At 34.7% G+C, this 14,412-nt stretch overlaps 1 protein-coding gene across 1 annotated transcript in view; it reads right to left on the reverse strand.

Moving 5' to 3' along the window:
• Positions 1-14,412, reverse strand: part of PACRG (parkin coregulated) — a 533,956-nt gene that overhangs the window by 454,685 nt on the left and 64,859 nt on the right. The window contains exon 2 of the mRNA XM_061207345.1: positions 250-384. Within this exon, the coding sequence (XP_061063328.1) occupies positions 250-384 (135 nt within the window). The remainder of the gene's footprint in view (positions 1-249; positions 385-14,412) is intronic.

Below are 14,412 nucleotides of genomic sequence, written 5' to 3' on the forward strand. Positions count from 1 at the left end.
GAATTGGTCAGCACACAATTCTCTAAGGCAAAGCAACTCTGTCATTTTCTTTTTTGCAGGCTATAATTTAATTGTTAGTCAAGGTGGACAGCTGACACAGGGGGGCTTTCTCTTAGAGCTTACCTACCATCTTCCATTCACTGAGAAATCACTCCAGCTTATTTACTTATCAGCCAACTTTGTTCGACATTGGGAAATGTCACTTCTACAGGGAGCACAGCTGGTTCTCCCAGCTGTGCCCTGACTTACCTTCCACGCTATTTTGTTTCCTTTCGAATCATGTTCAAGGGCAATTGGGAAGTCCCCTCGTTCATAAAATTTTCGAAATGCTGTGGGCTTCGTTGGTCTTTCTTTAAATGCTCCTGCAGTTGGAGGGCCTCTCACCTTTAAAGAAAAAAAAAAAAAAAAAGGAATCAGGTTTTAAAACACATTGGAAAATGCACAGTGAAAAGACTGGCTTTTATGTTTCATTTTGTATAAAATGTTCTGGAAGACAAACCAAATTATCTTAATAATGAACAACTGAAATCTCACTAATACAAACATTTGGAGAAGAAAATTATTTTATAATAACTATTAAGGATTTACTTTATTTCAAGCTACTTTACAAAGCATTCCTAGAAAATGTCACTTTAAAATATCACTTTATAACGAAGAAAAGCCTGAACTTTTGTTTAAGGAAAACATTTTAATAGAAGCAACTAAGTTCAGAGTGTTAAAACTTTTAAGATTCTTAATAATTGCAAATTCTAATCTCAGGTCTGATATACTTTGTAGAATACTCCAGAAATAAATTTAAAATATGTCCTTCAAATCTTTCTATATAAATAAAATGTTAGGATATGTTCTCATGTTATAAATATTAAAAATAAAACCATAAAAATGTGATATAAAATTAAGTGATGATAAATGAGAGAGTTTAAGAAGAAAAATGGTGGTCTACTGTGTGTGCATAGCATACATTTGGTAACATGCATTTATGAGAAAGAAACATTAGAAGAGATTATATGAGAATCTTTCACCTGCCAAATTATGAGTTTTATAAAAGAAGAAACATTTCATATTGAGTTATTCACATTGACTACAACTTTTAAATCTGCATTATTTACATATGAACTAATTTATTAGGTTACAAAATTCAAAGTGATTAGTGAATGACTATCATTAGAAAATGATAGTCGACTGTATTGTTCCTTATATATAGTCTAAACATTATTATCTTTACCTGTTTGTAAAAAAAAAAGGTAAATATTAGTCATCCATTAGTTTAATAAAAACAATTATTTTGTTAATTCTTAAATAGACAAGAGAGCAAATAATTTACCTATCTTAATATTTTAAGTTATTTGATGCTATATTAATTTTTAATATCTGTGTGAAAAATAATTTTAACAAAGTATATATAAAAATATATCTGATATAACAAATACTATATATTATATAATGACAAATACATTTTATCTGAAGCACACATAAAGACTAAGATTAGAAACTGAGTAGGAGATTAAGAAATACCGTATTAAGATGATTAAATGCTGAAGTGGAATTGAAGAGCGAGGTAACACAAAGGCATTTATTAGAGTTTAAAATGTCCTTCACTACATAGCACATTATTCGCAGCAAATGATTACGTAAGTAACTGAAATGACACTGGGCAGTGGAGAAGCAAGATTTACTCTTACTTACTGAAGATTTAAAATTTGTTCTGGTATTAGAATTTTTCAGCCAAGTTCATTCAGTTGTTAAATGACCATATGCATACAGCAACTACTTTGTGCAGAGTTCTGAGCTGGATGCTATATATAAAGGAGGACGTTCTCAACAATGTTAGTATAATGGAAACTGTAGAGATGTCACTCCTGGACTTTTGCAATTCATGGAGCAATAAATTTTGAAACATATTTTTGGGAAATGATAAAGAATCAACAGTTTTTTATTTTGCCAAGAAGTTACATCAAAAAAAATTACTATTTACCATCATGTCACCATTTTAACACCCCCCAGAAGTGGTAGAACATAAACTAAAGAAAGTAAACATAGCCAGCAGGCATATGTATTTACAGAAAGTTGTAGTGCAATAGTACATATGCGTGTGCATGTGTATATGTGTATTATTATTATTTGTATACAGATACCTCACTTTTTATATTTTTGAAAAATTAATTTTTTAATGGGTAAATAGGTATATATATATAATGGACTATTATTCAGCCATAAAAAGAAGGAAGTCCTGCCATTTGGAATGACATGGATAGACCTTGAGGACATTATGCTAAGTGAAATAAGTCAGACAAATACTGTATGATCTCACTTTTTTGTGGAATCTAAAAAAAAACTGAACTCAGAAACAGAGAGTGGAATGGTGTTTGCCAGGGACTGGGGGTGTGTGGCATCTATTGATTGTCTTTTTTCATTCGCTTTACAATCTTCCTGATTCTTGGTGTGACAACTGATTTTTTTATTGAAACCTGGACATTGGTGTGTTATGAGACTCTAGATCTTAAACCTTATGCTTTAGCTGGTTTATTCTGACACCTCTAGCAGAAATGAGGTGGGGGGTGCCACCTGATTACTACCAGGTTGGGGTAGAAGTACGGGTATCCCACCTGGCCTCGGTTGAACCATGTGGAGGGAGCGCCTCATTAACACTGGGTGAGGGTGGGAGCTTCAGCACCACTGGCCTCCACTGTCACCTCCCTGACAGGGAAGGGTAGCAGTGGCTGATTATTGCTCCCTACCCTGACAACACAGATGAAGTGGCCTCATTACTGCTAGGCAGTACCTGTCCCTCCATGAGGCATCCTCTGACACCACCCCAACAGGAAGGGGGAAGACCCTCTTATGACTGCTGGCTGGGGTGAAAGTCCAATCTGCCCCCATGTGTTCTCCACTGACACTATGGGTGTTGGGGACCTCTTTTCTATTCCAGTAGAGATCAAAGACAATTTCTCATTTAAAAAATTCAGCTACAACAATTATTTAGGTATTTTGTCTGCTCATCATATCCTAACCATCTTTTTCAGTTTTTTTAGATGCCAAATTATTATTTATGCTGTTGACAGCAAGCCTCTCATTTATTTAACTGACTTAAAATTTGTTTGAGATTATCGATCTTTCTCTTTTTCTTTGTATTTATCTTAAAATCAATTTCTCTTTTCCCTTATATCTCTTATTCTAAATATACTCCAATCTTTCTGATTCAGAACTCAAAATTCTAATTGTCCAAACTTTTCAAATAATGAATACATTTCTAAGATGCCTAGAAGGCTTTTTATAAATTGTAACAGATAACTTATACTTCCTCTTTCTTCCCATAAATTTTTATGGGCTCTCTAGAGAAATGGTTCCATACCTACAGTTCCCTGGAAGTCTTTGCTTAGTTTTACAAAAATTGTCCATGCTAATATGCAATGACTCAACAGTGTGGAAATTTTATTGAGTATCTGTTATCCTCTGTTTTTATATTTCTGCCATTTACTTATTTTGAAACACTAGATTCTTTCAATTCTGCTGTAGATCCATTCCAAATTAACTCTTGGAATTTCAGGAGTTATAATTTGTAAAACCGACTAGAATATTACCACTTAGATTTGTTAATGCAAAGGGACATTACCTAATTTCATGCAGATGCTCTGTCACTCTATCCCTAGATAATATTTTTTTCTGTTCCAAATATATAGGTAGCCACTGAAACCTTACAGAAGGACATACTATTTTTTTAATATTCCATACATAATTCATTCCAACTAGTTCTAAAAATCTGTACATGAAAACCAAGTGAAATATAATTTCTGGAAAGGTAATAAAGATATTATTACTGGAAATCACACAGATGGATACAGCTTGACTAAACAACTTTAAAAGCCAACAAAAATACTGTTAAGAATCCTTACATAAGTCTCATATTTGTACAAGGACTACTGTAAATTTTATTTAATGTCTTAAGAATTTTATCCCGATTTATTGTAAATAATATAAAGCAAATAAGGAACCATAAATCAAACTAGATTTGTGGGAAAATGCAATTAGGATTTGCCTGAATGGTGGGGTCTATCTGTAAACCAATTAGGATGAATGGATGTTGCAGCAGAATGCTTTTAATAAAATCGAATGCACTTGGGAACCGAGATATTGAATGCACTTTGAAGTGACTACAGATGACACAATACTTTATATGCCTACATTTATTGAATGTGCTGTAATGGATTTAGGACTTAGATCACAGTCTCTGTCACGGTCACAAAACTAATAATAATTAGCAGGAAGGAAGTTTCTCTAAAATTCTTCATCATATAGTTCGAAAGTTTCCTTTTCAGTAGATTTATTTTTTAGCATAAATTGAAACTGCTAAAAAGAAAAAAAGAAAAAAAAAGGAGACTTTTCCTTCAAGTGGGAAGCTACATTGTGTTTTTCTAATTGGTCCATTTAGCCACCTCACTAACATTGAGACACTAAAATTCAAAGACACTAATTTCCTAATTAGGAAATTTTTCAACATGAAATTCGGATTAATAAAATCACTGTGGTTAAGAAGCTGGTGGGCCAGAATTGTATTGTCTCTGAGCTACTCAGTCACTGGAATGTTAGCCACGGGACTGGTAAATTGGTTGCCATCAGCCTAGATTTCTGAGTAAGGAGTATTATAATTCAGCGTCTGTCCTATTTGCCAGTCGTAATTGTTTTAATACATCGGAAAAATGCAATACCTAAGGTCACCAAATAACCAGAAAAATACTTGCAAAAGATTAACAGTTAACAAATCTGATTGTTGGTAGGTAGGGCACCTCAACATTAACAAAAGTGAGCTTATATTACCAGGTAAAATTTTTATAAGAAGCTTTAACAACATAACAATTTAACGATATAACAAAACACTATGATAGTAATGTTTTTGTTAGTAAGAGCCTCGTATGGTAAAATATACATGTTTCAATAAATATTCAATATATGTGGACATACTTTGGAGTCCTTAAAAGTCAGGCCCTATGGTAACAGTTGAGTGATAGAGAAAACTTCTAAGTGACATAGGTAACCTATTTTAAGAAGCTTATTCCACTGAGGCCTAACAGGATGGCTTAGAGTCAGGAGAATGTGGAGTCAAGATGATCAATCTGGACTTTACTAGAGTCGTCTAAGCATGAGATGGCAAAGGCCTTGAATTAGGGTGGCATCAGGAATAAAAACGAAATCCCCTTATACTGCGTTCGTTCTTTACAAACATTATTGGTTTCAGTTTTCAACAAAACACATATGAAATGGTCTTACAGACAAGAAAATTAAAGCTTAGATATGTTCAAAACCTGTCAGAAATCACAGAACTAGGAAGTAGTAGGAAAGATATTTGACTTCCAATCTCTCTGCCGCTATAGGACATGTCCTCAGTCACTGTACTAGAGGGTTGGGAAAAACTTAAAGGGGAATTACCTAGGGCACATGACTAATTGAATGAAGAGATCTAAAGGCAGAGATGAGACAGGCTTCTGACTACAAAGATGCGAATAATAAATTTGTTTAAGTTACATAAATAATAAACTGCAGAATCGAGGGAAATCTTATTAAATCACTTACTATTCTATCACCTATTAATAAGTTTGTGCTTTCTCTCTAGACTTTTTCCAAAAACATATATACAAATACCATTTTTTCATTTTTATGTCCTTTCCATTTAGTGTACTTTTTCATTTTTTGTGGCTAAGCAATATTCTACCAACTATCTGCAATTATATTTGGAATTTATATTATTTCCATTTCGTTTGCCTTTTGTAATTACATTATTATAAAATTTTCAGGCATATCACATTTTCCACATTTTATATTATTTCCTTCAGACAGAATCTTCAGTATGAGATGAGATCAAAATTTATATTTTATGATTCTTGATAAAATTATTTGCTAATTAAATAGGTCTTCTGTTTTAGTCTGCTTGGGGTGCTATAACAAAATACCACAGACTGGATGACTTAAACAAGAGAAATTTTATTTTCTCAGTTCTGGAGACTGGACATCTGAGATCAGGGTGCCAGCAAGGTCAGGTTCCAGTGAGAACCCCCTTCCTAGCTTGCAGACTGCTACCTTCTCACTGGTTCCTCACATGGCAGAGAGATAGCGAGCTCTGGGCTCTTTTCCTCTTCTTATAAGAACACTAACCCCATCACAGAGACCCCACTCTCATGAAGCCATCACATAAACCTAATTACCTCTCAAAGGCCCCACCTCCAAATACTATCACATTGGGGGTTAGGGCTTCAACATATAAATTTTGGGGGGACACATTCAGTCGATAACGTCTTCTTATTGTTCAATTTGGATTACTATGTTTAACAAATGAGGATGAACGTTTTCTCATTTTAGTATAAATGCTATATGAATACGTTTGTGAATGTATGTTCATGTCTTTTCTATATTAAAATCAATTTGTATGAGCTTTTTATATTAAAAGATATTAACCATGTTTGCATTTACAACAAATATCTACTTATCATTTTGCCTTCCATTTTTACTTATTTAGCATTTAAAGGTTTTAAATTTTTTATAGGAGAGTTTCTTTCTCTTTTCTTTACTTGCTCTTTTTGCCTCCAGCTTTGCCTTGTTTAGATCATTCCTCTGTCAGCTGCACAATGAATATTTTAATCGACTAATTAAATCATATCTCTCATCTACTTAGAATCCATAAATGATTTCCCACAAACATGCTACACAAAGACATTTGCAAGCTGAGTGTTGCTCTCCCCAGCATTCCTCTACAGGTACCCAAGCATAAATTATACCCAAACACTGGCAGTTCTCAGACATGCCCTGCTCTCTTTGGTCTTCTTGATTTTGCTGTCCCATCAATCTGTTATTCTCTCTTACCCCTTTACTACTCCTTTTTATCCTCCTTCTTTTTCTCCTGAAACTACTAATCACCTTCATGACTAAGCACAAACCTCACCTCTCCTAAGAAACCTTTCCTAACAAACCATATTCGACACTGTGGTGGGATCAGGTTCTTCACCTTATGGTTGAAATGCCTGGGGGACAAACTAGACTTGGTCATTAAACCACTGGAACAACCTGTATGGAGATTATTAGGGAGATCTAGGCTGTCGACAAAGTTTGTCTATAATCAAGTGGTTGGGTTAAATCTATGGAAGTTGGCAAATTTTTCCAAAGGGAAAGTATATAGTGAGGAAAATGCTGGGAACCCAAGATATTACCTGGAGATTTGGAATTCTACAGGAGAATAGAAAGAACAGTCAGAATGGTGGCAAGTAAACAGGGAAGGCAAGTAAATCATAGAAATCAGTGAATGAGAGGGACAAATTTTGCTTTTCTTTTGTTTTAATGATACAAGGAGATCAATTAAGAAGAAGAATGAAAGATCTCTGAAAATTAAACAGCTGTAGTGGCATGATGGGGTGGAAGCCAGACTATAATGCATGGAGTAATGAATAAGGAATATGAAGTAAAACCAGATATACGCTTTGGGAGTTATTCTGCCCTATGGGCTGTCAAAATCTGAGCTGCTAGCAAGGTGTCATTGTTAAAGCAGGGTGAAGTTAGTGGTAACTGGAAATGGGGGAAGAAAAGACTGTCAACGGACTGTAATACTGGAATTCATAAACTATCTAATCACTTATGGAACCAGAATGATTTTAGAATACAAGATATATGTATAACTAATACACTTATCTGAACAGCCAGAGGAACTTGTGAGGTAAAGTATAGATTTTTCTGTGTTAGAAACTCACAAATCTGAATTCAAGAACTTATGGTCACATAAACTAAAATATTAATTAGAAACAGAGTTAAGAAATTGGCTCTAAAATAGATACTACCTATATCACTCATTCATTGAAAAATGCATTGAATACTTAATATTTCCAAGTCACTAGGCTTGGTATTATTGGGGACAAAAAGATAAGTCAAATATATTATCCTCAAGATATATATCATTTAGGAAAAGAGATAAGAATATCTCCCAGAATCTTCTATAGAAATAAGAATGCGATAAATGCCACAGAAAGATGTATAGAATTCTGCACACTCAGAAGATAAAACATTTGGGTTTTAAGGCATTGTTCCTTTTCATTAGAAAATGTTATTCAGCCTTGCAAGGTACCTATACTTTTCAGTGGAACCAGGCAGAAATGTATTGTAATTTTCTATAAACCTGAATTCTGTACAATTTTAGTAGAAATAATTAGAGAATTATGGTTGCTGTACCACAGATTTGTCTGTTTATAACCTATGTAGTTATTAATTATTAAATCAGAATTAATTTGCTTGGATTTTCTGTTTATTATTACATTTAAGTAATTATCAATTATTACCACAATTTTATAACCAAAAATTCAACATTGATTAGACCAATACGCATTTCGTTTCTATGTAAAACCTCTCACATTAAAACCCATGTATTCTATTTTGAAATTCACTTCTATAAATGGGAAAATTTTGCTTAAAATATGGCTTGTTTGATGCTTAAAATGAAATAACTTAGTCTAAAGTGCTTGCAGAAACTAGTTTAAATATAATTAGCATATAAAAACTATTAGTATTGTAAATATTATAATAATTTGCATTTAAATTAGCATTGTTATATAATGATTACAAAAACCCAAATAGCTTATAATATAGCTTTTCAGATAGGTAGCACTAGAAAGATACAGTGTTAGTGAAAAGAGTAACATGGAGTAAAAGGACAAATACTTCAATTAAAAAATTTAGAAGACTTTGGTACTAGACTTAACTTTTCAACTTGACAATAAATTGTGTCTTGCCTTGTTCCCAAAAGGATCATGAAGATACATGCAGTAAAGAAGAAGCATAAACTTGGAGCTGACTTACAACAAGGGCAAGTGATTGGACCCTTTGGAGCCTCAACTTCCTCATGTGTCAGATTAAAAAATTTCACGGGCTGACCTCTAAGATCCTTCCTATACCTCTATAACCTAACATGTGTATTTATTAATTCAACAAATATTGAGGACAATATTATCAGAGAATTTACCTACATATAGAGCTAAGAGGAATCTCAAGTGGCAAATGAATTCCTTGTTTTACTTTTGACAAACTGAAATTCAAAGGGGCTATGGAAACATATTCAAGTTTACATTTCAAGGCTTATTTTTCTCAGCTCTATCATCTTAATAACAAGCTTGGTTTCATGGATTCTAGACTTTTTCAGGCTAGGATCCAATAACTTGATTTAAAAATGCTTTTGCAATAACTATATGACAAAAGGAAGTCCCAAAGATTGCTGAGCAAATTATGGTTGTGTCATTTTAATTTTATAACTAAACTATAACACGCTTGGAACTAAGAGTTTATTTCAAAATGTTGTCTCTGTTACCTAAAATAGTTCTGAAAGCAATGCTTGGACTACACGCTTTCTTTTAAATTTCTTTGTTTAAAGTAATAGTCACTGGTGGTTCTTTAAATTCTTTGTTGTAGGAAAAAAAAAAAAGAAGATTGATAGCCTTTCCTAACACAATGAGATGCAATAATCAAATGATGAAAAAGAAATCTTCACAGTTGAAGGCTAAAAAAGTTTACTGCAAAGTTGCTCTCTTCCTGCAGCTAAATACAGGAAAAGGCCACATATTTAAGTGTCCAAGTATGATTCTTGCTATCAACTTGTCTCCAGAGAGTCATCAGAGATTTCAATTTAGACTGTGCTATTTAGCATCTGTCTTGTAGAACTGATAAAATGCCTGAATGACTGAGACAGCTTGGCTAATACATTGTTACACCTAACACTAAGGCCAAAGAAATGAGTGAGCTAAATGTGAAAGGAGACTATAAATGAGTAAGAGTTTAAAATATATTCTATTCCTGTTACACCTTTAATGTTGAGAGCATGGTAAGTAGTTTATATCTAAACATGTACATTCAGTATCTTGCAACAGAGTTATTCCTTACTGAATAATTAGAGTAAAAATGTTATTTTTGTATATGTGAAGAGACTATTACCATTTATACCTTACATATCATGAATATTTTAACAGGAAATTTGAAAATCCTTGTGTTTAATGATGCAAACTGATTTTCTCCAGAAAGAACTAGCTATTTAATAGAAAACAATTTTTAGAACTGTTTACAATAAAAAAAAAATTATATTGGTTAAAAAAGAGTTTTGCTTTCCCATCAGTCTACTGGCTTCCTCTAAAAAAAGTACTTCGAAAGTTCATACAATTTGCAGAGATATTAAATACGCTGATTATAATTTACAGACTCCAATGGTCAAATCAAGGAAGAAAGAAATGTGCAAAAACATGTGTGTTATCGTACATACAAAGCATGCATGTTACAACTTAACTGGAAGATAATATAATAAGAAATACAAGATGATAATCTTAACAGTCTGGGATTTTCCACCATGGAAACGAATAGAAGAAGAAATGAAGCCCTATCTAAACTGTACGTCATCTCTCCAAGGTAAAGATAGTAATGCATCATTCCTTGCCTAGATGTAATAGGTTTTTACTTTTTTCTCCCTTATATTTTTACTTTTTAGTAATTAAAGTGCATTTTTTCCTGAGCCAAGATCTTCATCTGTGAAAGCTAGCTGACATTCGGTCAGCTTGTGGCCAAAATAAAGCCAACTAGTCCACATGGAGAATAAACTCTTAACCTCTTCTCTATTAACAACAAGCCAGTTTGGCCATTTGTCTAACTTACCCTAACTAGACACGCACAACTCACAAATCAGAAGATTTATCAATGACTTCCTTTACATTCAGAAGTGTTTCGTTTTGCATAGATATAGTTCACTTTAGATGACTGTAGGTAGTTAAATGTTTTGAATAGAATTTGTAAGCATGATTTGAAATATGTTAGACATTAGAATTATATACAAGCATTCCATGTACTTGTATAAGCAGTTTATACACACATACACGCGCACACACACACACACACATATCATACAACCTAAGTGAGAAGCTTCCTCATCTTTCTTCTGAAATATGTTACTTTATCTTCATTTTTATCATACAATAAAATATGAGATAACCCTGAAATTAAAAGAAATATAGGAGGAATCGACAAAATGCTTTCCTTCCCAGTCTACTTCAATTCCTTGGTATCTGGCAAGTAATAAATCTCGAAAGTTAAAATGATTTCTAGAAAAAACATGTCTTCCGTCTTTTATTCTAGAATCATACAAATACAGTATGAACTCCATTTACTGTAAAATTAGGAGAAAAAACTGACCACTGAAAGCTCTCTAAGATACGGCACAAGTCACGGGGGAGGAATGGAAGAGACAAAATATGGTGAGTGATGAGAGATCACTGAGGGATTCCAGAAAACAACACAAAAATAATTTTGGGTGAGGAAAATCTCGTGGAAAAAAAACTTTCTAAGATTGGTTTAAGATGGCGGAGTAGAAGGACATGCTCTCACTCCCTCTTGCGAGAACTCCAGAATCACAACTAACTGCGGAACAATCATTGACAGGAAGACACTGGAACTCACCAAAAAAGACACCCCACATCCAAAGACAAAGGAGAAACCACAATGAGACCATAGGAGGGGCGCAATCACAATAAAATCAAACCCATAACTGCTGGGTGGGTGACTCACAAACTGGAGAACATTTATACCACAAAAGTCCACCCACTGGACTGAAGGTTCTGAGCCTCACATCAGGTTTCCCAACCTGGGGGTCTTGCAACTGGAGGAGGAATTCCTAGAGAATCAGACTTTGAAGGCTAGCAGGATTTGACTGCAGGATTTTGACAGGACTGGGGGAAACAGAGATTCCACTCGTGGAGGGCACACACAAAGTAGTGTGTGCATCAGGACCCAGAGGAAGGAGCAGTGACCCCATAGAGACTGAACCAAACCTACCTGCTAGTGTTGGAGGGTCTCCTGCAGAGGCGGGGGGTGGCTCTGTCTCACCGTGAGGACAAGGAAACTGGCAGCAGAAGTTCTGGGAAGTACTCTTTGGCGTGAGCCCTCCCAGAGTCTGCCATTAGCCCCACCAAAGAGCCTGGGTAGGCTCCAGTGTTGGGTCACCTCAGCCAAACAACCAACAGGGAGGGAACCCAGCCCAACCCATCAGCAGACAAGTGGATTAAAGTTTTCCTGAGCTCTGCCCACCAGAGCAACACCCAGCTCTACCCACCACCAGTCCCTCCCATCAGGAAACTTGCTCAGGCATCTTAGATACCCTCATGCACCAGAGGGCAGAGAGCAGAAGCAAGAAGAACTACAGTCCTGCAGCCTGTGGAACAAAAACCACATTAACAGAAAGATAGACAAGATGAAAAGGCAGAGGGCTATATACCAGATGAAGGAACAAGATAACACCCCAGAAAAACAACTAAATGAGGTGGAGATAGGCAACCTTCCAGAAAAAGAATTCAGAATAATGATAGTGAAGATGAACCAGGACTTGGGAAAAAGAATGGAGGCAAAGATCGAGAAGATGCAAGAAATGTTCCACAAAGATCTAGAAGAATTAAACAACAAACAAACAGAGATGAACAATACAATAACTGAAATGAAAAATACGCTAGAAGGAATCAATAGCAGAATAATTGAGGCAGAAAAATGAATAAGTGACCTGGAAGACAGAATGGTGGAATTCACTGCTGCAGAACAGAAAAAAGAAAAAAGAATGAAAAGAAATGAAGACAGCTTAAGAGACCTCTGGGACAACATTAAACACAACAACATTCTCATTATAGGGGTCCCAGAAGGAGAAGAGAGAGAGAAAGGACCTGAGAAAATATTTGAAGAGATTATAGTCGAAAACTTCCCTAACATGGGAAAGGAAATAGCCACCCAAGTCCAGGAAGCGCAGAGAGTCCCATACAGGATAAACCCAAGGAGAAACATGCCAAGACACATAGTAATCAAATTGGCAAAAATTAAAGACAAAGAAAAATTATTGAAAGCAGCAAGGGAAAAATGACAAATAACATACAAGGGAACCCCCATAAGGTTAACAGCTGATTTCTCAGCAGAAACTCTACAAGCCAGAAGGGAGTGGCATGATATACTTAAAGTGATGAAAGGGAAGAACCTACAACCAAGATTACTCTACCCGGCAAAGATCTCATTTAGATTTGATGGAGAAATCAAAAGCTTTACAGACAAGCAAAAGCTAAGAGAATTCAGCACCACCAAACCAGCTCTACAACAAATGCTAAAGGAACTTCTCTAAGTGGGAAACACAAGAGAAGAAAAGGACCTACAAAAACAAACCCAAAACAATTAAGAAAATGATAATAGGAACATACATATCGATAATTACCTTAAATGTGAATGGATTAAATGCTCCAACCAAAGACACAAGCCTGTGTCTTGCTGAATGGATACAAAAACAAGACCCATATATATGCTGTCTACAAAAGACCCACTTCAGACCTAGGGACACATACAGACTGAAAGTGAGGGGATGGAAAAACATATTCCATGCAAATGGAAATCAAAAGAAAGCTGGAGTAGCAATACTCATATCAGATAAAATAGACTTTAAAATAAAGATTGTTACAAGAGACAAGGAAGGACACTATGTAATGATAAAGGGATCAATCCAAGAAGATATAACAATTATAAATATATATGCACCCAACATAGGAGCACCTCAATAGATAAGGCAACTGCTAACAGCTCTAAAAGAGGAAATCGACAGTAACACAATAATAGTGGGGGACTTTAACACCTCACTTACACCAATGGACAGATCATCCAAACAGAAAATTAATAAGGAAACACAGCTTTAAATGACACAATAGACCAGATAGATTTAATTGATATTTATAGGACATTCCATCCGAAAACAGCAGATTACAGTTTCTTCTCAAGTGCACACGGAACATTCTCCAGGATAGATCACATCTTGGGTCACAAATAAAGCCTCAGTAAATTTAAGAAAATTGAAATCATACCAAGCATCTTTTTTGACCACAACCCTATGAGATTAGAAATGAATTACAGGGAAAAAAACGTAAAAAACACAAACACATGGAGGCTAAACAATATGTTACTAAATAACCAAGAGATCACTAAAGAAGTCAAAGAGGAAATCAAAAAATACCTAGAGACAAATGACAATGAAAACACGACAATCCAAAACCTATGGGATATGACAAAAGCAGTTCTAAGAGGGAAGTTTATAGCTATACAAGCCTACCTAAAGAAACAAGAAAAATCTCAAATAAACAATGTAACCTTACACCTAAAGGAACTAGAGAAAGAAGAACAAACAAAACCCAAAGTTAGCAGAAGGAAAGAAATCATAAAGATCAGAGCAGAAATAAATGAAATACAAACAAAGAAAACAATAGCAAAGATCAATAAAACTAAAAGCTGGTTCTTTGAGAAGATAAACAAAATTGATAAACCTTCAGCCAGACTCATCAAGAAAAAGAGGGAGAGGACTCAAATCAATAAAATTAGAAATGATAAAGGAGAAGT

Source organism: Eubalaena glacialis, chromosome 12, assembly GCF_028564815.1.
Source record: "Eubalaena glacialis isolate mEubGla1 chromosome 12, mEubGla1.1.hap2.+ XY, whole genome shotgun sequence".
In the NCBI taxonomy this organism is placed as follows: domain Eukaryota; kingdom Metazoa; phylum Chordata; class Mammalia; order Artiodactyla; family Balaenidae; genus Eubalaena; species Eubalaena glacialis.